Below are 24,275 nucleotides of genomic sequence, written 5' to 3'. Positions count from 1 at the left end.
TAGAATGAAAAAAAAGGTGAGTTTTTATTTGGCTTTGTACGTGGAAGCAGGTGAGTCCAGCTGGTGAGGCAGTGGGTGGAAGTGGGTCGGCTGACAGATAAATGCAGATCCAATAATGATGGTGAAGCAGACAGCCAGGCAGAGGTGGAGAGAATTTCCCAGGTCACAAAACTGCAGACAGAGGAACAGGCAGATTAGCAACGGCACAACGTCACAAAACAGCAGAACAATTGTTCTCAAACTCACTAACTGATACTCTAGCAAACATACTGGTGAGGCTAACGAGCCAGCAGGGAATGGATGTCAGTTCATGGCTTAAATGGTGGAGAGGTGATGATCAGGACCAGGTGTGCAGATTGCAGATGAGACACAGGTGTGGGTGGTTGCAGATTATCCCGCCTTGCTTCGTCGCCAGGCAACCAGACAGGGTGCGTTCAGGAACTCCCAGAAAACAGACTCACAGACAAAAAACAGGAACTGAGGCAGAACATGAACTCAGGAGGCGGGATTCATGGCACTATGTCCATCTTCAGCTCTATTTGTTGTCTAAAATCCTTGAAAACATGGTCTCTGCAACTGTTAGACATGCTGGAATCTGGCCTTCACCAGAAACATTCCAATTAGATTGCTTTCCTCAGATTCATGTATAATATTTGAATGCATCTTGATTCTAATGAGCTGTATGTGATATCACTGATATTTTTTCTGATGTTTCATTAAGACAACTTTTCTTAAACAATAGTTGCATTTTTAAACTAAAATCATCAATCATTCTGAAGTGGCCTAATACTTAACAGTAGCCTATGTCAATCATGACAATTGAATGAGATTGTTTGATGTGATATTGGTATTTGTAGTTATGCCAGCTGTATGTAGCTATGTTTTGAACTTTCAAGACATTGTGCTGCATGTTGTTTGTCTCTTCTGTTTTCATTATCATGCGCTAATGTTTGTATTACTGGAGAGCACTTTGTTTTTAAAAAGCATAATTAGTTACACTATTTGTGTTCTCATTAAAATAATCAATATTATTTATGAAAACAATAAAGGGGCTTCAATAGTATGGAAGCCCACTTATTGTTTTCATATTTTATCCACAAATTATTTGATACTAATTAATTGGATTTCACTCAGGCACCGCACCAGACAGCTACAGCCTGGTGGGGTCCTTTTCCACTGGGCAGAGGAGGATTAGCAGTCAACATGCCGACTGTCGGAGTAAAAAGGGATCTTCTCTTTAAAGCTTTGGGCAAAACATACAGTAAGTCATGTTTACTACATATTCAAGTAATTGACAAATTGTCCGCTTGGTTATCAAATGTTCCTTTGGCTCTAGAAGACCGAGGAAGTCAGAGTACTGCCTGAAATAATTAGCCTGATGGTTAGCAAAGCAGCAGCTGCTCACGAGCAACTTACTTTACCTGTCTTTATTAAAACCGTCTTAAATGAGATTTTATTTATTTTAATATTTTTTAAAGGAAATTCGTGCTTAATATACATTGTATTTGTGACAATAAAAAAGTAGTATTAGTTAGTGCGCCTCTCTGAGCCAAAGAGATTGCATCATTTCCCCCGGCTTCTGTCATTTAAATCTGAGCAGGCTGCTGTTAAGGACCTTTTATATATGTCTACTCTATGTTAAGGACCAGCAACGGGAAGATAGCAGCCAGTGAGTACTTAACGCATTGTAAAGCTGTTTTAGTAATAACTGTTTGTTTCTTGTTTTAGCTGATGAGGAGTTTGATGAGCTGTGCTTTGAATTTGGGCTGGAGCTGGATGAAATTGTGAGTAAACTACGTTAAAGGATATCAAACCATAGTGTATCCTAATCCTTTTTCATAATCACAATAGACCCTTCTCATGGTGTACAGTTTTACTTGTCATAGCAATAAAAAAAAAATAAAAGAAGGAAAAAAACAAACTGTCATACCTGTGTTTGACAAGTCTGTCCAAATGTCCAATGTGAGAAAGGTCGGATTCTACATTTGTGTCAAAACGATCCACTGAGCTATGAACTTGGTTCTGACCCCATTCCAGACCTCAGAGAGGGAGATAATCAGCCGAGAGCAGGGTGACTCCAAGGCATCAGGAGCATCTGACGTCATTCTGTACAAGATTGATGTTCCAGCTAACCGCTATGACCTGCTGTGTCTGGAGGGGCTGGTCCGTGGACTGCAGGTCTTCAAGAATAAGTGAGTGGTGTCCTGTAATGCTAGAATTGGCGTACTGCTGTGGTTGCTACAATCTAAGTGAAGGATGATTGTAATTGCATGCCAAGGTTGACCAACCTACAGCATACCTCAGCGCTCCAGCGTTTCAAAGTAAAGGCCGTTTTATAGTCGTGCGTAGAATCGACCGCAGACCCCTCTGCGTCTACACCGGACCCTATGCCGTAGCCTGACGTGCACCTCTCAAATAATTTAACTACACGTCGCGGCCACGCACTGACTCATTTCCAGGTTCTCCTTCTCCATAAACAACATTAAATCAAGGAACGGGTTAACTCTTCCAGCTACGGATTTCCCACTGTGTTCAGAAAGCACAGGGAAGACACTTTGTTTTTCTCACTATGCCTCTAGAGTCACAACTTGCTCCGAAGACAATTGCCGTCACTCTCTCACTTTCTCCCTCGCGCTATCACCCACTCCCCAGGCACACACACATGCCAGATCGAGGCACACACCAACGCACAAGTAAACAAAAGTTTCGCGATTGACCCTCCGGAAACCACACCCCCCCTAGCGTTGTTGCGGTGAAATGCACCGCGATGCAAAGAAACACGTTCAACCCCGACGCAGAACTCCGAAAGGGTCACAACGCCGTAGGAGCGACGGCGTAGCTATGGTGTGGAGTTTGTGCACAACCGTAAAATGGCCTTAAGGAGGATGGATATGTTAAGGACTAAAATGTATGACTATGTTTCGTTCAGGGCTGCACGATTATCAGGAAAATATCTAATTGCGATTATTTTGACCGATATTGTGATTGCGATATGATTCCCCATATTGGAGGGAATGATCATTTTTGTATCATTATTCTCATTTTCATTGAAAAATATTGAAATTAAAATGATTATAGTGGGATTTTTGCGAGGATTTAGTCTGTTGGATACAATTTGTAGGCTAGGATGTCTCTGCAGCACCACAATACTTAATTCAGAATGGTTTGACACATATTTTGCCTTTAACAAATATTGCGTATTTGGATATTGCACTAGCGATTTTGATAAAATTGTGATCAATTGTGCAATTTAATTTTTTTAATTTTCTAGTTTTGATATTACTAAAACATGTGTTTTTGGTTGAATGAGGCTTGCTTAAATACAAGGCGCTTCTCCATTGTGGTTGTAGTGCACGCAGACTTCAGGCTCTACTGTTGCTACAGATATTGTATTTGTCTTGCAGGTTGGAGGCACCTCGCTACAGACGTGTTAGCCCAGTCAGCGGGGAGCCTCAGAAGCTGTTTATTACTAAGGAGGTGGGTGGTAACATTCAGACTTTTTAAATGGCAATGGTTTGTGGCCTGAAGCTGCCATTAGTTTGGTTTATAAATCAAACCAATGTGTGTATTACCATGGTAACCATAGTTTGTTCACTTACTAACATATTTGTTCTGTGCAGACGGCGGCAGTGCGACCCCATGCTGTGGCAGCAGTGTTGAGGAACATCACCTTTACACAGGAGCGCTATGACAGCTTCATCGAGCTGCAGGACAAACTCCACCAAAACATCTGCAGGTCAGATTAGCGGTTACACAAAGTACAACTGCACACCTGCAATACCTGTCGCCTTCTGCTAAGTGATGCCATTTAAAAGTAACTGCAGGAAATCTGGTTACTACCACTGTGTGTATAGTCTTTATAGTCCCTTTGTTAGGTACACCTGCCTTGTATAACCTGACCAACCTCAATTTGTTTTCAGCGCTTTATGAACATGCTTTGAACAATTCAGTGGAAGCACCATACAGATGCTACAATGTCCTGTTTTTTGTTTTTTTTTGGCCACATGTTGCATGGGTGGCAGCGTCCGGCCAATAGTTATCAACAAAAAGTGTTGGCAGAGAAACAGCAAAAGATTAAAAGGACTGAAGAATGCAAAATTAAAAAAGAAATTGTATGACCGGGAAAGGAGGAAAGCCTTGTTAACATCGTTGAGGCTTTTCAGCGCTGCTGAAACCTCCGTGATTTCAAAGGAATTAAAACTGATGAGGGCTTTTGCCGTTTTGGACAAGTGAGTAATAACTCACTCCGCTGTTTTACTGTTTTCTTTTTTCAATAGGTCAGTTTAACCTCGTCCGTTTTTATTTGTGATGGCTGCCCCCAACTGGCTGGCTTTACAGCAGTAGCGACAGTTTGCTAATCCACGTCCAATCCAAACGTGAGCTAACATCGATTCTGCCATATTTCGTTTAGTCAGCAGAGACACAGACAGCAGAGACAGAAGTGGTTGCAATCAGTGTGCTTCCATAATTCTGGGGCGGAGATTCTGAAGGGAGGGTTGTATTTGTTTGGCAGTTGAGTTCAAACACCTACAATCTTCACGCAGCATCGCTTACTGCACCTTTTAAATGGTCTTTTTCGTCAGACCAAAAGTCAAGAACACAAAGATATTCACTTTACAATGATGTAAGACAAGAACAATGCACGAGCTGGAACCAGCTAATATTTAACAATTTTGCTAAAAAATGTATTGATTATCAAAATAGTTGCAGACTAGATTTCTGTCGATTCACGGTTACACTTTACTTCAAGGTATCTACATAAGAGTGACATGACACTGTCATGAATGTGTCATAAACACTATAAACAAGTCATAAACGTTTATGACATAACGCTTCTTTTAGTAAGTGTCATTCGGTTTTTATCATGACACGTTATGGTTAGGGTTAGTTAGGGTTCATGAGTGTCATGACACAGTCATGACACTCTTATGTAGATACCTTCAAGTAAAGTGTTACCCGATTCACTAACTATAATCGTTTCAGCTCTACAATAACTTGTACTTATTAGCATCTGTTTTGTTCACTTCCTTTTCCAAGAATCAAGTAGGGTAATATGTTACTATTTAAAGGACAATGCTTGTGTCATTTAATTCTTTTTTTCCCTTTTAGAAGAACAAAAGCAACTGTGAACTTATCCCACTGAAGTATATTCTGTGTAGTTGAAGCCTGATATTGCTTTTGCCTTCATGCCATTGAAAGCCATTTATAGTGGTGCGTTTGGTGACATATTCTTTCATTTCAGTAAACATGACCATGTAGTGTAGTCTGCTCACTCCTCCAAATGGGGAATGTTAGGTCACATCATCAGGTTTCTGCTCACACCATGGCAGAAAACACACCTCTGTGGTTGTTTTTTTTTTATAGTAGTTGGGAAGAAAAAAGACTCATAACTATGTTCATGCAGGAAGAGGAGCCTGGTGGCCATCGGGACCCATGACCTGGACACCATCTCTGGTCCTTTCACATACACAGCCAAGCCTCCCGGAGACATCAGCTTTAAACCCCTCAACCAGACTAAAGAATACACTGCCACCCAGCTCATGAGCCTCTACAAGGTGAACAGATAATTGGCATTTAGAAGGGCAGTTTGTCTTTTTGGGTGGCGCTAACCTGCCGTTGTTCTTCTGACTCATACAGACAGACAGCCACCTGAAGCATTACCTTCACATTATTGAAGACAAGCCTGTGTACCCCATCATCTACGACAGCAATGGCGTTGTCCTGTCCATGCCTCCCATCATCAACGGTGACTACTGTCTCTGTCTTCATGTGTCTGCCTTCAGTTCTGGCTATGTTTTCTGCCTGTCACACAAAGAGATCTGACCTATTACATCAGGTTTTTTTAAATCCAAAGCTTCAACTAAATAAATATGGTTAAAGCTTTAGTGCGTAACTTTTTGATATTACGTAAAGTTTGTATTATGTGACTTGCGACAGTTTGGTTGTCATTACTTAGAATTCCTCATGGGGGCGGCAGAAACCAGTCACTATAGCTTTAACCAGCCAATCATGAGCTAAAGTTTTAAAAGAAAAAGTAAATGTGAACTTTAGAATTCCAAGGTAAAAAAGAAAAACAACCTTAAAATATATGATCTAGTCTTATAATATTAATCTTTTGTTTTTCCAGGTGACCATTCAAAAATCACCCTAAAGACCAAGAACGTTTTTGTTGAGTGCACAGCCACCGACCTGACCAAGGTACTACTGAGAGGAGAACCGAACATGTTGTCCTGTCAATGTTATCAAGGAAAACAGACTTGAGCTTGTTCTCTTGTTTTCTCCAGGCAAAGATCGTGTTGGACATGATGGTGACCATGTTCAGCGAGTATTGTTCACAGCCTTTCACGTAAGTCCCATATCTGGCTCAGATACTAGCTTGTTGACGGACAAGAACAACAGCATTTTGGAGGTGGAAGATGAAATTCTCTGGTTATTGTGAAACACTTGCTTAGAGCCATAAAATGGTGATGCTGATCATTTAAAACATGTTTGCCTCATCTTCCAGATTTAAAGAATTGCTCATTTACAAAAATGTCCTGTTTGCATTGTCTTGCTGAAAACAGTCCTGCTTTGACCACCTCCTTCAAGTGAATTAGCTACCATGAACATACAGTAAAGTGTCCATAATGGATGTGATGGCATTTCTTTGTGCAATATTTCCAAGTGTTACCTTTTTTTCATCTTCAGACGGCATGAAATATGCCGAGCTTTACCAACCCTGAATAACAGTAATTACTTAAAACCTAAAGTCTCTCTTATAGAGGGTTTGTGTCATATGCCCTATGTTCAAGATACTGATGTTTTCTCTTCATATTAGGTGATGTACATATACCCAATACCATCATAAAAGATAAATAAATGACTAAAGTGTAAGAGGATTACATAGATAGTGATATTTGCTTCTGTTGCTCTTTCAGGGTAGAGGAGGCTGAGGTGGTGTACCCAGACGGCAAGACCTGCAAATACCCAGTACTGTATTCACTACAACCGTCTTGCGCTGTGTCCTTAATATTTTTTATTTATTTATGTGACATGAATTTCTTCTTTAGTCTCCTAATTCTCTGGTTTTCTTTCCTGGTCTGTACTTTAGGAGCTGGCCTACAGGAAGGAGAAGTTGTCCAGTGAGTTCATCAACCAAAAAGTGGGCATCAAGTGAGTCATTTGGACCTACTCTGTATAATAGTGCAAGATCAAAGTAAAATATATGGAAAGTGCCTGCAGGTAAATGTTTGTTAAGATTTTGCTTTGTCACAAGTTTTGCATCAACATGCAAATTCACAGACTGACCGGTTTGAGTTGGTACACCTGTACTATCTAACACAATCTGGAACAGCAGCCCTGCAACAAATCCTTTGTAATATGAGAAGAACAGAATATTAGAAACACCTCAATATCAGTATCACCACTAACTACAGCCTCATAAATGACCACATTGTTCATACCTCTCTGAGACAGTACCGACAAATATAAACTTCTCAGATTATAGTTTGGGCTGTAGTATTGGATTGCATTATTACATTGGGCCTCATGCAAGAACATTTTATATCTTAAACTTCTCTTACTTTTTTCTTAGAGGTTTTCTCATACAAGTGTCCCAAGACACTTGTTGTAAATCGCTCATTTCAAACTGATGAATGCCACTTGTTCATGAGGAAATGTGTTCATGAGATATGATCATTTGCACAATTGACAGCCCTAAATAGCTATATGAAACTGCTTGTTCCATTCTGTTTGGGGGCAACTTTCATTCACAAAAATTCCACCTAAAAGTAAAAAAAAAAGAATTTCACACTATAGAGCTTTCAAGTCCTGCTTTCAGAAATCAGCAGAAAAAAACACAACAGATATAGCAGTGTCAGTTTAGTATTATGGGACCCAAAACAATACAAAAGATTCTCACCAATAATGTGTCATCAGAGCAGCGCTGTACTGTGTAACAGAAATTAAGAGGGAATGGTTTGACATAAAGTTCAACGCTATAAAACGTTCTGCTAAAGCAAACCACTTCACGTCTTAGATGGGAGGCGGTTAACTGGTAGTGACAGTCAGGGAGATACAAGACAAGAAATAGGAGCCGTATACAGGTGATGTTATGCAGTCTGTTACAGTAGAGGATGTTCCCCCTGACAGCAACCTGCATAAAGACCCTGAGGCAGCTGGCGGAGTGAGAGAATTTTCCTATCTACTCAACTGTAGCTGTTTCCATGTCAAAATATGCCAATAAAATAATGAAAAAGAAAATTAAAAAATGAAAAGGAAAACTTTGTCCAACCTCTCAGTAAACTGTCAAGCCATAATGATGATATTGTGAGTAGAATATTCATTTTGCTTCAAAATATTTTAGTTGATTTCTGTAACGAACTCCAAACTTTTTATTAAGGCATCAAATGTTCCACTGTGGAGAGACTGAGGCAGACAATCTGTACATGACTTGTATGACTGGTCTGCACCAAATTCTCTTGGTGTTCATTATTATTTTGTTAGAAACCTTAATAAGTCCTACTTTTTAATAGTGTTATTAATAGTGTTTGTTTTGTGTTCTCCTGACAGTGAATCAACTGAGAAAATAGCCCAGCTGCTGACCAAGATGTGTCTGCGCTCCCAGGCTACAGGTGTTGGTGATGAGATCGAGGTTGAGATCCCGCCTACACGGTCAGACGTCATCCACGCCTGTGACATCATGGAGGACGCCGCCATGGCCTACGGATTCAACAATGTCCCCCACACCACACCACGCACCTACACCGTAGCCAACCAGGTGCCTGGGTTTAACTTCTACATGTTTGATGCCTGTGTAACCAAATGTCATTGTATTTTACCAAACATGCTGTGTGTTCTTATGTATTTACTCTATATGTTGACAGTTTCCACTGAATAAACTGACAGAGCTGTTGAGACAAGACCTGGCAGCTGCTGGATTCACGGAAGCCCTCAACTTTGCCCTAGTAAGAAAAAAACACAAAGGCACACATCTTTTAAGGGAAGAAATAAAACAGTCTTCCTCTTATGAATGAAAAGCTGAATTCATAAGCAGCCTTAGGGGTTTTGTTGCTACAGCTTTATTTGGTCTGGTATGAGCTTATGGTGGCTAATGTTAGCTAATATTTGCAAATTTGGGTTAAATATTGCTGTATAACAAGTTTATGACTGTGCTCCACATGTGTGACTGTTATAGTACGGTTAGCTAAACAGTAGCATTTAGCATTATCCCATAACCATCACTTTTAGCCAAAAAGTTACATTGTCTTGCCTCCATAAAGGAATTTGTCCCTCTTTCTTCCTGTAGTGTTCTGAAGAAGATGTAGCAGACAAGCTTGGGAAAAAGATCTCAGAGACCAGGGCGGTTCATATCTCCAACCCCAAGACAGCTGAGTTCCAGGTCAGTAAGAATATAACATGAGATTGTGTAAATAACTCTACAATGCTTTAATACGTTGCACCTCTGCAGAATTGTTTGAAAACAAGAAAATATATACTATTTATAGATTTAGAATAATCTTCTAGCCTCAAAGGAAAGTTAACCTGAAACTGAAAATTTCATTTTCTACCCAGCCATGATTTGGTTAAAAAAAAAAACAACAACCTGCAGCTAGATCATGTGGGCTCAAATTAATCCGAAAGGCCTTTATCTGAATTTGTCATGAGACAAGAGAATAAATGGTCATTTAAAGGCCTGTGCTGTCCCTTTTGGCTCCAAAATGTATTTGCAGTTGTGCAGAAGAAGATGAGTACAGTTTCACTTTTGCATATTTAATGTTCATATTGCACATACTTGGGTAAAGTTGTAATATATTCTCTGTGCTTCGTGGACACTTTAAGGTAGTTCTGTGCCATCTGAAAAATCACCTTGCTAACTAATGTCAGTACAGAAGTGAAACCAATCTTCTGGTCACAACACAAAGTAGCTTTTTGCAAATTAGTACGCAAATTATGTCCAGGGACATAATTTAAGTGTTGCAATATTTATTTCTGTGAACTCATTAAAAAATGTTGACATTACGTCAAGAAAATTATACTAATTTGTTTCTTAGTTCATTTTTCTTACTAAAAATCTTATTAATTATGAAAAATCAGGAAAGTAATGGAAAGTATTAATTTAATAACATAGACAATGATGCAGGAATGTTTTAAAAAGTCAAAACCATAAACTGTGGTGGTGTTTCTCCAGAAGTGGGCACTCTTGTCCTCTCTGAAAGATTGTAGCTATATGTATGTATCCAGCTTCACCACTGTTTATCACCACCAGGTGGCGCGCACCACCTTGTTGCCAGGCCTGCTGAAAACCATAGCGTCCAACAGGAAGATGCCCCTTCCCCTCAAACTGTTTGAGATATCTGACGTGGTGCTGAAGGATGAGACCAAAGGTAGGCGAAGGGGAGAAAATCATTTTGTCTTAGATAACACGTACACACTGTACCTAACACACCATTAAAACAGTTGAAACCCTGTTGCTCTCAACAGCTCTGTCAGTTTATTCAGTGGAAACTGTGAACATATAGAGCAGGGGTGTCAAACTCAACTCCCCTAAGGGCCACACTAGAAAATGAGAATCATATCAAGGGACAGACATAGAGTTTATTGCTTTTATGTCATGGGAAAAGTCAAATATCATTGACTGTATTATTGCATGTCTCATATAGTCTTCTCACTTACAGTTTGGTTGGTAAAAATGTCATGGAAAATGCCAAAAACGTTTGGAAAAAGCATTTAAAGCAGCCATATTATGCTAATTTTCAGGTTCATAATTGTATTTTAAGGTTGTACCAGAATAGGTTTACATGGTTTAATTTTCAAAAAACACCATCTTTTTATTGTACTGCAGTGCTCTCTCTCACTGCTGCAGATCCTCTTTTCAGCTGGTCTCTGTTTTAGCTACAGAGTGAGACCTCTTTTCTTCTTCTTCTTCTGTACTATCTTTGATTGCACTCGCACGTGCAGTAGCTCAGATGTAGATCATGTCAGCTAGCTAGCTCCATAGACAGTAAAAGAAAGGCTGTTTCTACAACTTCGGTCAGTTACAAGGCAGGATTAGCTGGGAGACTTCTAAATGAGGGCGCACATGTAAGTAGTTGTTTTGTAGATTATGGTGAACTTGTGTGTGTTGTAGCAGTGCTTTGCTATTGAGAATGAGGTAGCATGCTAGTGTTAGCGTTAGCATTAGCATGCTAACGCTAACGCTACGAGCTAATGGTTGCGGTTAGCCTGCTCGTTTCAGCTTGTGACGTCACAAGCCGTGCCAATTTTGAACAGCTCACCCAGAGACTGAAGGCAGGACACATTCAGAAACCGTATCTCACTCTAAACAGCATGGGTGGATTTTTTTCAAAGTTTGTATGTGTGTGGAAGCACCAGAGACACAACATAACACCCCAAATCCCAGAAAAAGTGATTTTTTTCATAATATGGGCACTTTAAAAAAAAAAGTGAAAAGTGACAAAAATTAGGTGGGCCAAAATGTATTGTGAACCTAAATGTATATAGGGGCCGGATCAAAATTAGCAAGGGCCGGATTTGGCCCATGGGCCTTGAGTTTGACACGTGTGATATAGAGTAAATACATGAGAACACACAGCATGTTTGATACAATATAATACAAATACAATTATATTTGGTCACACACGCATCAAAGTAAACCCAGGCACCTGGTTGGCTACGAGGTAGGTGTGTGGTGTGGGGGACGTTGTTAAGTTCGTAGGCCATGGCCTAGAAGGCACTAGGATTAGGCAATGGTTAGGGTTAGGTGCCTTGAAGTCTGCGGTCGCAGCGCTGCCTTGAAGTCGACGTTGGGGGCTTAAAAAACCATCGAGCAAGCTGATAATAGGTGGTCAAGATGTAGTTTGACAATGTTAATAAAAATAACAATATTACTAATAAGTACCCAGTTTATTCTTCACATCTAAACATCTTTTAGATAAGAGGATGCTAAAAGTCTGTTGGTTACTTACGTGATATGATTAATATGATTTAAATGTATACACTTGTGAGAAATCTGAACAAATTGTCTTATTTTAATCAATTTGAGTAAAGAGTTTACCATAGACGACCACTGTAGTCTTGATTGACACTTACTGGCAGATAGATAGATAGATAGATAGATAGATAGATATAAAAAACAATGTTGGCTTGATATTGTATAGCCCTTTTCTCAATGTCCCTGACACCCCACCATCCCACCAACCAGATGTCGGGGCGAGGAACAGCCGGCGTTTCTGTGCTGTTTACTACAACAAGAGTCCGGGCTTCGAGGTGATCCATGGCCTGCTGGACCGAACCATGGAACTGCTGGAGGTGAAGTCGGCCCGCGTGGACGGCTACCATATCCAGGCTGCAGAGGGTAAGAAGCCTTGAAAGGGAGGGGGTTGAAAACTAACAGTCAGGTCTATATGAATATACTTAAGGGGTCGCTTTGGTGGTAAATAGCTTTAAAATACAGGGAGGAGAAAATCCCAGGGATTTTAACCCCTGTGATTAAGAACATGTTCAGTTACCTGCCAAGCCGGTGAACAAATAAATCTGTGTCATGTGAGTTATGTAAATCCATTCTAGCAGCGACTGCATTGTTGTTTGTTACCAGGGTGTTGTGTGCATTTTTAGGCCTTTATTTGTATGGGACAGCTTAAACTTGAAAGGGGAGAGAGCGAGGGGAATGACATGCAGCAAAGGGCCGCAGGTCGGAGTCGAACCCACGGCCGCTGTATCGAGGAGTAAACCTCTATATGGGCGCCCGCACTACCAGGTGAGCTACCCAGGCGCGTTTACCCTAGTTTATTGAGGGGGCACAGTTTCCATGGCAATGACATGCAATATTTTGCTGTTAGTTTCGATTAGATCTATGGAGGGGATGGCCAAAGAATTTGGTATACAAGAGAAAACAATAATATTGATAAAGGTGGCAGAGACATGGGCTAAAAATATAAATGCATACTTTTATAATGAGATACTTGGTTTTGATGAGAGAGTTCTGTTGCACTTAAAAAGGGTGATTGATGTGTCTTTAAACTGCTTAATCACTTTTCTGGTTTAATATGCTTCATATTATTGTAACTAGAGCTAGACAGATCAATCTGACAATATTAGCTTATTTTAGATATATCGTATCGCTGTATATGTCAGCTGATAAGTAACAAGAAATTGCAGTGCCGGAATGCAAAGCTAGTTTTGAGGTCATTCACCTTTGTTGAACAGAGAAAAACAAATTACTATCGGACAATATATCTTTAGCTTCCAAATATCAATATCGTATCAGCCTATAAAATCCAGTATCACCCGGGCTATAATTGTTAGAGTATTTCAATTATTATTTTTTTTTTCTTCTATTTTTAAATAAATGGTTGGCTATTTATCTCTTTACACATTTATCTCTCAACATATTTTGATTAGAAAGTTGAGTAAATTGAGAATCTAAGTTTGACAAGCGCGATTTCCTAATCGCAAAGGCTGCGATTTGGTCACATGACTCGCGAGAGCAAATCAGTCTGCACTCCGCAGAGAAAGCATCAACTAGCACGCTAACACTACACTGTACCTTGAGCTGATTTCTGTCATTCAAACAACTCTGAGTTGTAGTTTAAAACTTCTACAGCCATTTTAATAAAATGAAGGGTTTTATTCGGGCTCGAGTCCATACATGCAGTTAATGGATACAGGCACACAGAACTCAAGGCTCGGTTGGCAACGATTAGCTCTGATTAGCGGTTAGCTCCGCTTAGCGGTTAGCTCCGTTATAAAGATATGAGTGGAGGAGCTGCCACTGAGAGGGGTAACAACCAGACTGATAAATGACGTTCGGGGAGCTTTCACAGCAGCGTGGCCGCGGTGTTTCAACAGTTTTATTAGTACAGTTAATCCCACGGCAAGAACACCAGCAACTAGCTAACGTAACGATAGCCTCTCTGAGCAAGTGCACACGGCAGCGCGCAACTTCACGAGGGGGAGGGGCTGGAGGCAGCTCCTCTCTGTGCACTGTAAAAAAAATACACTGTGTGTATATATGTATGTATGTGTGTGTGTGTGTGTGTGTATATATATATATATATATATATATATATATATTTTTTTTTTTTTTTTTATGTATTTAACTGTCTAGTGTGTAATTGTGTGTTGTTCATACTATGAATGAATGATTTATTGTTTGTCTTTGTTGAATAATACAGAAGACAAAGAGCTTAAAAAAATAATCAAATATCTAATCGCAGTATTTGGGAAAAAAATCGCAATTAGATTATTTTCAAAAATCGTTCAGCCCTACAATCCAGCATGGTCAATAAGATGTTTACTTTGGTCTGATTTACCCAGGCAAAGGAGAAATGATTGTCCAAATGTTTGGAATTTTTTTTCACTAAACCCGTGGTTACACTCTGATTAAATTAATATACCACCAGACTTTTTACACAGCATTGTAATGAACCAAAAACACTCGGTCACAGCTCTAGTGATGGTCAAATGAAGCTTCGCTAACCACTGTCTTTATTTTCTGAGCTCACTAGATGGCGCTCTCTGTTCACCAAAGGGTTGAAAACACACTGAATTGCCATTCCTTTAACCTTTTTTTCTTTGAACAGAGAGCGCCATCTAGTGAGCTCAGAAAATAAAGACAATGGTTCGCGAAGCTTCATTTGACCATCACTACACAGCTCCATGGATGTCTTTAGACTGAATCATTCAAATGAAAATGTTGTGTGCACAGTCACACAGCCTTCTCTTTTCTGGTGTCATCTGATGCCGTCTGGCATTGTCTATGTTTTTCTGTGCAATTGACACAAGCTAAAACTAAACAGATAGGACTTGTAGTCAAAACTACTGACGCTAACATCAGGTAAATGTCACTTGTGCGTTCTATCTGGTAAAGTGATACTGTGAGTGAGATATGAGATTATATATCGTTTATAAAAACGATACCTCACACTGTGCATAGCTTACAGGTCATTGAGCCTCCATTTTCTACTGCCTATGGAAGGAACCAACACAACATACTTTTTATGACAAAATGTTGTAAAAGGTACTTAAAGCGCAACTCTCGCCAAAATGCAACCTAGGGTCTTTTTGTGAATATACCCGAGTCCAACTTTTGTTTAAAAGCATAATTGGGACGGAAACGCCACTTTTAAGATTTACAGTATTCTCGTTTTCAGTCAAAAGGCCTTTTGAATGGGAGTGCTGGGGGCACTACTATGATAGCATCAAAATCACTATTTTTAAAACACTAAGGAGGCTCGACACAACATGAAACTTTGCTCGAAGTATCACCAGGGGCTCTACACATGAATCGAGCATTGAGAACATTGTTTACACAGAGTTTATTAAAAAAGGTTTTAACAACTCACTGTAGCTGTTGGTTTTTCCGGTTGCCGCCATCTAGCCATTCAAAAAGAGTCGATCTCCGAATGTGAATGAACGGACCCCATAGGAGGAAATGTCATTCTTATATGAGGCTCCGTTTTCAACTACAAGGTCAATGTTGTTTTTCACTAACGACAAAACAACAAATTATCCGTGCATTTATATGGAACTAAGCTTCAGGAGCTTTCCATCTTTACTCTCCTCCCTGTTAAGTTGCATTCAGAGATCGACTCTTTTTGAATGACTAGATGGCAGCGACCGGAAAAACCAATAGCTACAGTGAGTTGTTAAAACCTTTCTTTTCAGTAAACTGTGTGTACACAAACAATGTTCTCCATGCTCGATTCATGTGTAGAGCCCCTGGTGATACTTCGAGCAAAGTTTCATGTTGTGTCGAGCCTCCTTAGTGTTTTAAAAATAGTGATTTTGATGCTATAATAGTAGTGCCCCCAGCACTCGCATTCAAAAGGCCGAAAACGAGAATACGGGCAATCTTAAGTGTTTTTTTCCGTCCTAATTATGCTTTTAAATGAAAGTTTGACTCGTGTATATTCACAAAAAGACCCTAGGTTGCATTTTGGCGAGAGCTACGCTTTAATGATTAAAAAAAGGTGCTTCATTTCATTTGATAGGTTTAATTCATTTAAAATAGAAACCACTTTAAAAAGACATACAATAAGAAGCTACAAATGAACGTGTTACTTTTACGTCATGGGCTTTAACTTAAAAAATAAAATAAAAAATAAACTCTGGCCCACTCTTTATCCCCTCTGAACCACAATTCCCTCATTTCCATTTCATTTATCTTCTCTTCTACCTCCAAAATCTCCAATTCGTCACCTTACCCTAATACATCAAGATAACGCTGCTCAGTCGATGATGGATACCAAATAGCAGTGATGTACAATGTTCTGTCATCGCTTGGCTCAATACAAATTAAAGCTGTCACTCATGGTTCATGGGTTATGGGCCAAGAACTAATTTCAGACAACTTCGCTGTGTCTCTAATGATGAAATGCATTAAAGGAAGAGTGCAAATGTGTTCTCTCTGAAGTTTCATCATGAGTGAGATGGCTAGGTCAGTCATGTTGCATCAGCACTCCGAGTCTTTGAGACCTTCGATGAGCTTCATTCTGAAAGGCTGTTTTTCACACTAATGGAGAAAAACAGTCCTGTAAACTGTAGAGTCCAAGTTGATTTGACATTTACCAGTGGTGCCATGTGACTGGCACAATAATACTTGAAATACAGTAAAGCTGTGTTTAAACGGCTTGGCCAAGTTGGGTTTCATCTTTCTGATGCATCCGATCTGTTCCTGCAAGATTAGTAATCCGAAAGGTTCGACTCAAGGGTCTGACGCACTGCACAGGCCAATCTGCGTGCATTTTCCCAGAGAGACTCTCATACAACATTTGAGTGTTGTGTTCCTCGCTCAGTCCTTCCTCTTTCTCTCTCTCTCTCACTCCACCCTGTCTACCTCTCCACCCACCTCTTTTCCCCCCTCTCCCCTTGACTTGCATGCTCCAAGGTCACACTGCAGCATGTCTACTCTGTTGGCCCATTCAGACTGCAAATCAATGGGCTCAAGTATCAGCGAATGAGAGCAGTGAGGAGAAGGGAAGGCTGCCAGGGGAGCGGATATGAGATGAGACTAGAGAAGAGGGTGGGGGAGGCAAGAAAAGGTATGAAAGCATGTAAAGTCTGCAGTGTGGTAGAGTGCATAGGAGTCACGTCACCCACTGCAATGCTGAGCAGCAAGGCTGAGACTGGCACATACAACACCCACCCACGGGTGCTTTAGACTGTCCATCTGACACACACACACACACACACACACACACACAAGCGAGCTGAAATGCTCTCACAGTATTCACTAATGCATAACACACTGGACACTCACTCCCACTCAGTCTATCTTCTCTGCCAATTTTTTTTTCCACACTTAATGCACCATTAGCCCAACTCCCATATGTCAGCGTGTCCTTAACCCCATTACAAGGTCCTGACCCAGTCTAGGAGCTCACCTGTCACAGACACACACCCTCAGGATGTGTCGATCAGCAGGGCAAAACAGAACTACAGCTAACTCCCCATCACTCCCAGCATAGAGAGAGTGAGGGGCTGAGGGAATACATGTCAGCTGAGTTTCCTCCACTCAGCAGAGGGAAAAAGGATAAAATAGCAGGTCAGGGGATCAGAAGTGGAGGAAGAAACCACTTAAGAGGCAGATGCCCGTGTTTCACTCAACAACTGTGTCCAATGCAAAGTCTTGGCCCATATTCTCCATCAGGAAAGCGTTCATGTGACTCTTTCTTTGCTCAGTAATTGACCTCAAGTGTTCAGTTTGTATGTATTTTTGAAGGTTAGTAGTACTGTCGTTTGTTTGTTTATTTAAATCTACAATAATAATAATAATCTTTTTTGGTCACTTGGGCAGCAGAAACAAGCTACAAACACAACATTCACATGTCATCACCTTTTAAGTTAATATGGCATACTTGCTTATTTATACATCCAGATGTAGGGCTGGGCGATAGGGAGAAAATCAGATATCACAATATTCGTGACCAAATACCTCTATCGATATTGCGGCGATATTCTAGGGTTGACAATTGGTGCTTTAACAAAATATCTTCACACTTAGATTTTAGATAAATGATCATCAGTAATGTGGACATAATGTCTAAGTGGGGAAAAGGCAAATAATAGAACAGTTACAACAGTCTGGTAAGTTCAGAAAAGTACATCACTTTACTGTAATGCAGCCTTTAAAACCAGGAAAAGACAACACTTATGTCATATTACGATATCCAAAATCTAAGACGATATCTAGTCTCATATCACGATATCGATATAATATCGATATATTTCCCAGCTCTATCCAGCAGTTGTAGAGAAACATTATCATTCATTTGGAGTCATGTTTCTGTCCACCTCTTTTAGCTCTGTTTTCTACCAACTCCTGGGGAAAATATCTGGCTCATTAGCTGCTAAATGCTCCACTATGTTCACTAGCGTTATAATGGAACCCACGCAACTTCTAGGCAAGACCCGTCCTGCAATAACATTCACACACTACAATGCCTAACCCCAACCAATCGAGCTGCATCGTAGGGTGGGACTTGCCTAGAAGTTACGTGGGATCCATAATAACACTGTTCACCAGCTAGTCAGTAACTTTGTCTGTCTACCGTTTGGTGCTGAGCAGGTAGCGCAGAGTTGATTTCTAGAACTTTTTTTTTCTGAAAACAGCTGCCTGCCGAAAATGTCTATAAGAGCAGTGAGAGTGAACCAAAAACAAATGCAAAAAAAAAAAAAAAAAATTGCCCTGCAAATGAATTGCTAATATGTATGTATTATTGTCGTCGTACAAAGACCACAACCAAAATGAAATGAAACTACTAACAAGTATTGTCTGTGTATCTATAGACTGATATATCCAATTTCGTCGTGCTGTAGAGCTCAGTTGTTGTCCAGAAACTATTAAATACACATCAATGAGCCACACTGTTGTAGCCTGGCTCCGCCCTCCTACGTACTTCCGCTCAATTTTCATTTTCCTTCAGTATGTCTCTGTACAGATGAAATGCACGAGAGTCTGGTAGGACCAAGGGGGTAAGCTTCGCTTCAGAGCTCGAATCTCCTATGGCGCCATTTTGATTCTACAAAGTGATCACCCCCCGTTAGCATTCCATTGACTGCCATTCATTTTGGCGTCACTTTGACAGCAAATAACTTTACATCTGAAGCGTTTAAAGACTTTATTTGTCCATTGTTTATTTCTAAAGAAACATGACAATGTATAAAAGGCTCCATTACCTTGTACCTCACGTTATGGCTCCGTAGCAGACGTTTTTGTAAAAATAGGCTAATGATTGTGTCATAACCACGCGACTTACTGTCCCATAGTAGAGGAATTACCGTATAGAACAGGAGAAGCTCGCAGACAGTTTAGACTTACATTAGCTGTTTAAGTTTAATTACTAATGTTAACTAGCATTTTAGTTAGCAATAATTAGCCTGTGTCCATGTTATCTCCTTACATATACATACACTCTCCATCTCTGCAAGATTGGGAATGATTGAGATTTCTCTTGGCACAGCTACCAGAAGACTTCCAACTTTCAGACACGTTGCTCACGTCACATTTACGTCGTCTCTCTCAGTTGGAGGCTGCGCAGTAACGCTCAGCGCTCACCGGAAAAGTGCTTCTAAAGGCCTTCACTGGTCTCCGTCCAGAGACACGGGATCTGTTGGTCCATTCTTATATACAGTCTATGGGTAGGACCAGGCTAACACTGTTGCACTGGGTGACATGTTCCTTAATTATCATGAACATGCGCGCGCACACACACACACACACACACACACACGCACACACACTTTGACTCAATGCCACATACGGCGTACTGCTGCAGTAAATACTTAGTAGAGCAACAAATGTGTATTCCGCAGCTCAAAATAGTTCCTAACAAATGCACCATTATCTCTCGTTCAAGTAACGTTTGTTAAAAACTACAGTGCCCATCCCTTTTTTAGTCTTGTTTTAAGAAATGAAACTTCTTGACATGTATGTCTTTAGTAGATGTAAATAGCAGAGGTGTGACGAGATCTCGCGATATTAAAACATGACAATATTTCTCGTCGAGGTGAAAAGTTGTCTTGAGATATCAGTACACGAGTGCAGAATTAAATTGGTACTACCAAGGACCGATTCACGTTAAATCAATCGGTGCCAAATGTCGGTACCTGCGAGCTTCTCTGTCCTCTGCATGTTACACAGAGAGCTCAGCGCTGACACACGCGCAGAGCTGCGGTGCAGACGAATGAGACTACGTCGCCTCTGCAGCTTGTTCAAGTCACAGTGAGTCACGGCAAGGCCGGTAAAGCGGTCATAAATGTGGTTACAGAATTCAAAACTTAACGCAGACAGCGTTTGCTGCAATATAATATAATATAATGGCGAGATTGCGGTGCAGTTAACGTTACACTTCTGATTCCAAATGAGACAGGCCAACAGCTTTCTCTATACCCTGGTCACTGACTGACAGGCACAAAAGCGTTTTCTTGCCCTGGTGACAGACTGAAGTTGGAGGGCAAGGCAACTTTATTTCTATAGTACATTTCAGCATCAAGGCAATTCAAAAAGCTTTACATTAAACATGAAAGAGCAATTAAAAACGGTCTAAAATAGAATAAGATACAAATACAAGAATAAAAGTTCCAGTGCAGTGTAAAGAAAATGAATAATTATTTGATTTAATAGGTTGTAGGGACGGGTTTGGGAAGGGAGAGGGATGATGTTCTAAATGAATAGGATAAATAGGTTTGGTATTATTTTTTACAACTGAAATATTCTTTGTTATTACAGAGGGACAGTATCGTAAAAAGGTTTGTGTGGCAGCATTTTGGATTCCCGGTGGAAACGCTGCAGATATTAGGTCTGAAGAGATTTGTTATACAGGAGAGAAGCTATTTGAGTTTGTGGCAAAACCTTTTCTCGTTTTTTCATTTTGTGACTTTCGATTCCAGTCATATTTTATCATTGAAGTTTTCTTTAAAATAGTATTAAAATGTTGTCTCGTGAACCCAATATTGTGTCTCGTCTCGTGAGCTGAGTGTCTCGTCACACCCCTAGTAAATAGGCTTGGAGCTATGAGGACTAACACATTGATGGTTTTGGTCTTTTCATGGGATTTGCCGACAGTAACCAAAAATATAGAATATCGCCAGCCTTGTTCTTTACCTGATCGTCCGAGTGCTCGTGTTATTTTTCCCATTGGAATTTTTGTTTGTCTGTTTTAGACATGTCACCGCATTCTCCTATATCTACAGTTACTTTGGTGAGCACAATGTTATCATAACCAACAGAAATGATGACCGTCAATTAAAGTCACTGATACTAATAATCCATTTAGGTGTGTTAGCAGGTCCTTCATGCAGGATGAGGCCTTCATTTCACTGCAAGTTTTTGTTGCTTCAGTAAGAACCTGTGTGAACTTTATATCCAGTTGTCTCCAATAGTCATAAATCCTATGGCAAAATGTTGGCAACATCAGCCAGTTATATTGGTTATCTGATACAACCGTCTAATTCTCCTTTCCGCTGAGAGCTTTGCTGAAAGTTGGAGGAGAGTGGGCGGAAAGTGGCCTGGCTCAAGTGTAGGATTTTCATTGACTGATTGGTTATTTAAGATGTACCAGAGCTATTTATATAGTTGCCATGGCATCCTGCTCATGGTACAAGTAGATGACGTGTGAACCGACAAAAGCACATTCCACTGATTTAATACACCTAACAGACACAGAACAGGCAACCAAAATAAATGATAGAACTTTCAGCTTCAGTTGCCTACACACACACTACACGCACACACACACGCACGCACGTACGCACGCACGCGCGCGCGCGCTTGAAAGTACAGTCCATGTGTTTGGTAAGCCTTCATCCATAGTGATGAGTGAATATCTAAGTAGTGGGCTCTGGAACCCATTTCCCAGCGTGGGAAGAAGCAGTGCACTCTGGGAGAATGTCATGTCTCTGTGTGTGGGGCTGTTGTCATGGCAACCCCTGTATCTTGTTAAATCTCTGACAAGTCCGTCTTTCTGTCTGTTTGCATGTTGGTGTTTTTGAACAAAGGGATCCTTTCACATTGACTGTACATACTAACCATCAGATTTTAATCAGAAGAGGAGAAATGTGTGTATATGAAAGTGACCGAGACAGAAAATCTAATTATGATCAAATGGCCTGCAAAGGTAGTTGCTTTAGAGTAAATGACCTGTGGCATTTTCACATAACCAACAGCGATCCTGCTTCTACCCTGATAAAGCTACGTTTTTCACTTCCTAAAGGGCTTTCCGTGGAAAAATGAATCATTAATAACCAATGTTGGTGAACAAATGATTATCAAGAGAAAATCTAGGAACAAGAAAGCCAGCACGGTACCGCCCACACTGTATGACTCATGATCTCTGTGATATGGTGAGCGCTCATCACCAGGGATGTCATCAATACTTAATAGAAAAATGAATGCTTCTGCAAGTGCAAATACATTTTACAGTGTGCATGTTTCAACTATGTAGTGGCAGAAACATGATCCAAGAAGCAGCCAGATCAAACAGATGGCATGTTAGATAGTAACACACTGGTCAAAAATAGTTTGTCAGGATGAAAACTGAAGGTGATAATTGTTGTTTTAGAAAAGGAAGCTACAAAAGGATGTAAAGTTCCCTGGCAGTCTGGGCTTTAGTAAGAGAAGAGGTGCCAAGTGGAGGTGTTATAAAATTCACTTCTCACTTAAAGTCATGATGTAATAATGATGATCTGTTTTCTTTTTTCTCTTAGATTCCACCTTTTTCCCCGGTCGCTGCGCAGAGATCTTTGCCCGTGGAAAGAGCGTAGGGCGTCTCGGGGTCCTCCACCCGGATGTCATCAACCGCTTTGAGCTGACCATGCCCTGCTCGGCCCTGGAGATGGACATCGAGCCCTTCCTGTGATTTCACCTTCCTAAACTCCTACTCAAAAATACAAAGAAGTCAGACAAAAACAGGAAGCAATGAGATTCATGAGGAAAATATCTGAGGCTTGAAATTTTTCAAAAAGATAACCGGTGTTTGGCTTTTGTGGTTGAAGTGTGTTGCAGATTATCTGTCAGCTGTTGCATTAGGAAACTAAAGGATAAAGAATATGTGCAGCATCATTATGTGCTGCCATTGTGTTTTATGTATTATAAACAAGGCTGCAGAAGAAGGAAAACTTAACGAGACTCTATTGTGTTTTCGATGTGAATGGTGTGCATCTGTGTGTAGGCTCGTACATGCATGCCTGGTCTTAATTTAGGTTACTTGTGCTTTGGGGTTAGTGCATGGTAATTCAACTCAGTGACTCATTACCTGTTGCTTTGTTGCCTTGGTTCTTCCAGTGGCCACACTGCAGAAACCACCCTCACACATGACGTCCCCATGCAGGAAGTCATCGAGCACAAGTTCCCCACGCAAGACGAATCCTTGCAGGCCCCGTCATCCCGTCCAACTTCCACAAAAACCGCGTTTGGGGACGTGAGCACGGCAGCCGGCCTTAAATCGCTCAATGATTTTCTGGCAGACAAAAGCTACATAGAGGGCTTTGCGGCGTCCCAGGCTGACATGGCAATGTTTGACGCCATCCCCTCTGCGCCCTGCTCGACCTTCTGTCACCTCATGCGCTGGTATAACCACATCAAGTCTTTTCAGAGGGAAAGAGCCAGCCTCCCGTCAGCTAAGAGTCAGTTTGTCCTCCCAGCTACGACAAGCGACGCCAGCGACGATGACATTGACCTATTTGGCTCGGACGACGAGGCCGAGAGCGCCGAGGCGGATAGAATCAAGGAGCAGCGCCTCGCTGAATATGCTGCCAAGAAGTCCAAGAAGCCAGCTCTCGTCGCCAAGTCCTCCATCCTGCTCGACGTCAAACCCTGGGACGACGAGACGAACATGGCCGAGCTGGAGCAGTGCGTCCGCAGCGTCAGCATGGACGGGCTGCTGTGGGGGCAGTCCAAGCTGGTCCCAGTGGGCTACGGCATCAAGAAGCTCCAGATAGGATGCGTGGTGGAGGATGAGAAAGTGGGCACCGATCTGCTGGAGGAAGCCATCACCGCCTTCGAGGATTATGTTCAGTCTGTAGATGTGGCTGCCTTCAACAAGATCTGAATCATATCGACAGTATAAAATCACTGATGGTACCATCTCATGTTTTCTGGTGTTTATAGGTGATGTAATATGAAACACAATTTTCAACTACTATTCCAACGTCCATGTAATAAAATAATGAAAGCTCAGGTCCTTCATTTGAAAATGCTGTTTATCCTTTGATACAAGTACAACATATTCTTGCTTTCAAACATCAAATAAAGCCTTTATAACTTCTGACTTTCTAGCTTTGAATCTTTTTTTGTA

General features: G+C 40.9%; 1 protein-coding gene and 1 long non-coding RNA gene across 2 annotated transcripts; one reads left to right on the top strand and one right to left on the bottom strand.

Annotated features, from left to right (window-relative positions):
• On the bottom strand, positions 1–520 carry LOC118495086. Its single transcript, XR_004897407.1, has 2 exons — positions 271–520; positions 1–171 (listed from the first exon to the last, which is right to left on the bottom strand). It is a non-coding gene; the product is annotated as an uncharacterized LOC118495086 (long non-coding RNA).
• Positions 521–1,135: 615 nt separating this feature from the next.
• Positions 1,136–24,248, top strand: farsb (phenylalanyl-tRNA synthetase subunit beta). The gene is made up of 18 exons (XM_031283602.2): positions 1,136–1,261; positions 1,729–1,784; positions 2,038–2,192; positions 3,405–3,477; positions 3,621–3,736; positions 5,405–5,555; positions 5,638–5,746; positions 6,128–6,198; positions 6,285–6,346; positions 6,918–6,969; positions 7,091–7,152; positions 8,551–8,758; positions 8,865–8,945; positions 9,287–9,379; positions 10,247–10,364; positions 12,182–12,334; positions 22,687–22,834; positions 23,264–24,248. The coding sequence occupies exons 1-18, from the start codon at positions 1,204–1,206 to the stop codon at positions 24,027–24,029; spliced, it is 2,532 nt and encodes an 843-aa protein (XP_031139462.1). The 5' UTR covers positions 1,136–1,203; the 3' UTR covers positions 24,030–24,248.
• Positions 24,249–24,275: the final 27 nt, after the last annotated feature.

The sequence above is a fragment of the Sander lucioperca genome, chromosome 5, assembly GCF_008315115.2.
Source record: "Sander lucioperca isolate FBNREF2018 chromosome 5, SLUC_FBN_1.2, whole genome shotgun sequence".
Classification (NCBI taxonomy): Eukaryota; Metazoa; Chordata; class Actinopteri; order Perciformes; family Percidae; genus Sander; species Sander lucioperca.
The sequence above is the reverse complement of the archived record's forward strand: the minus strand, read 5'-3'. Positions and strand labels throughout refer to the sequence as shown.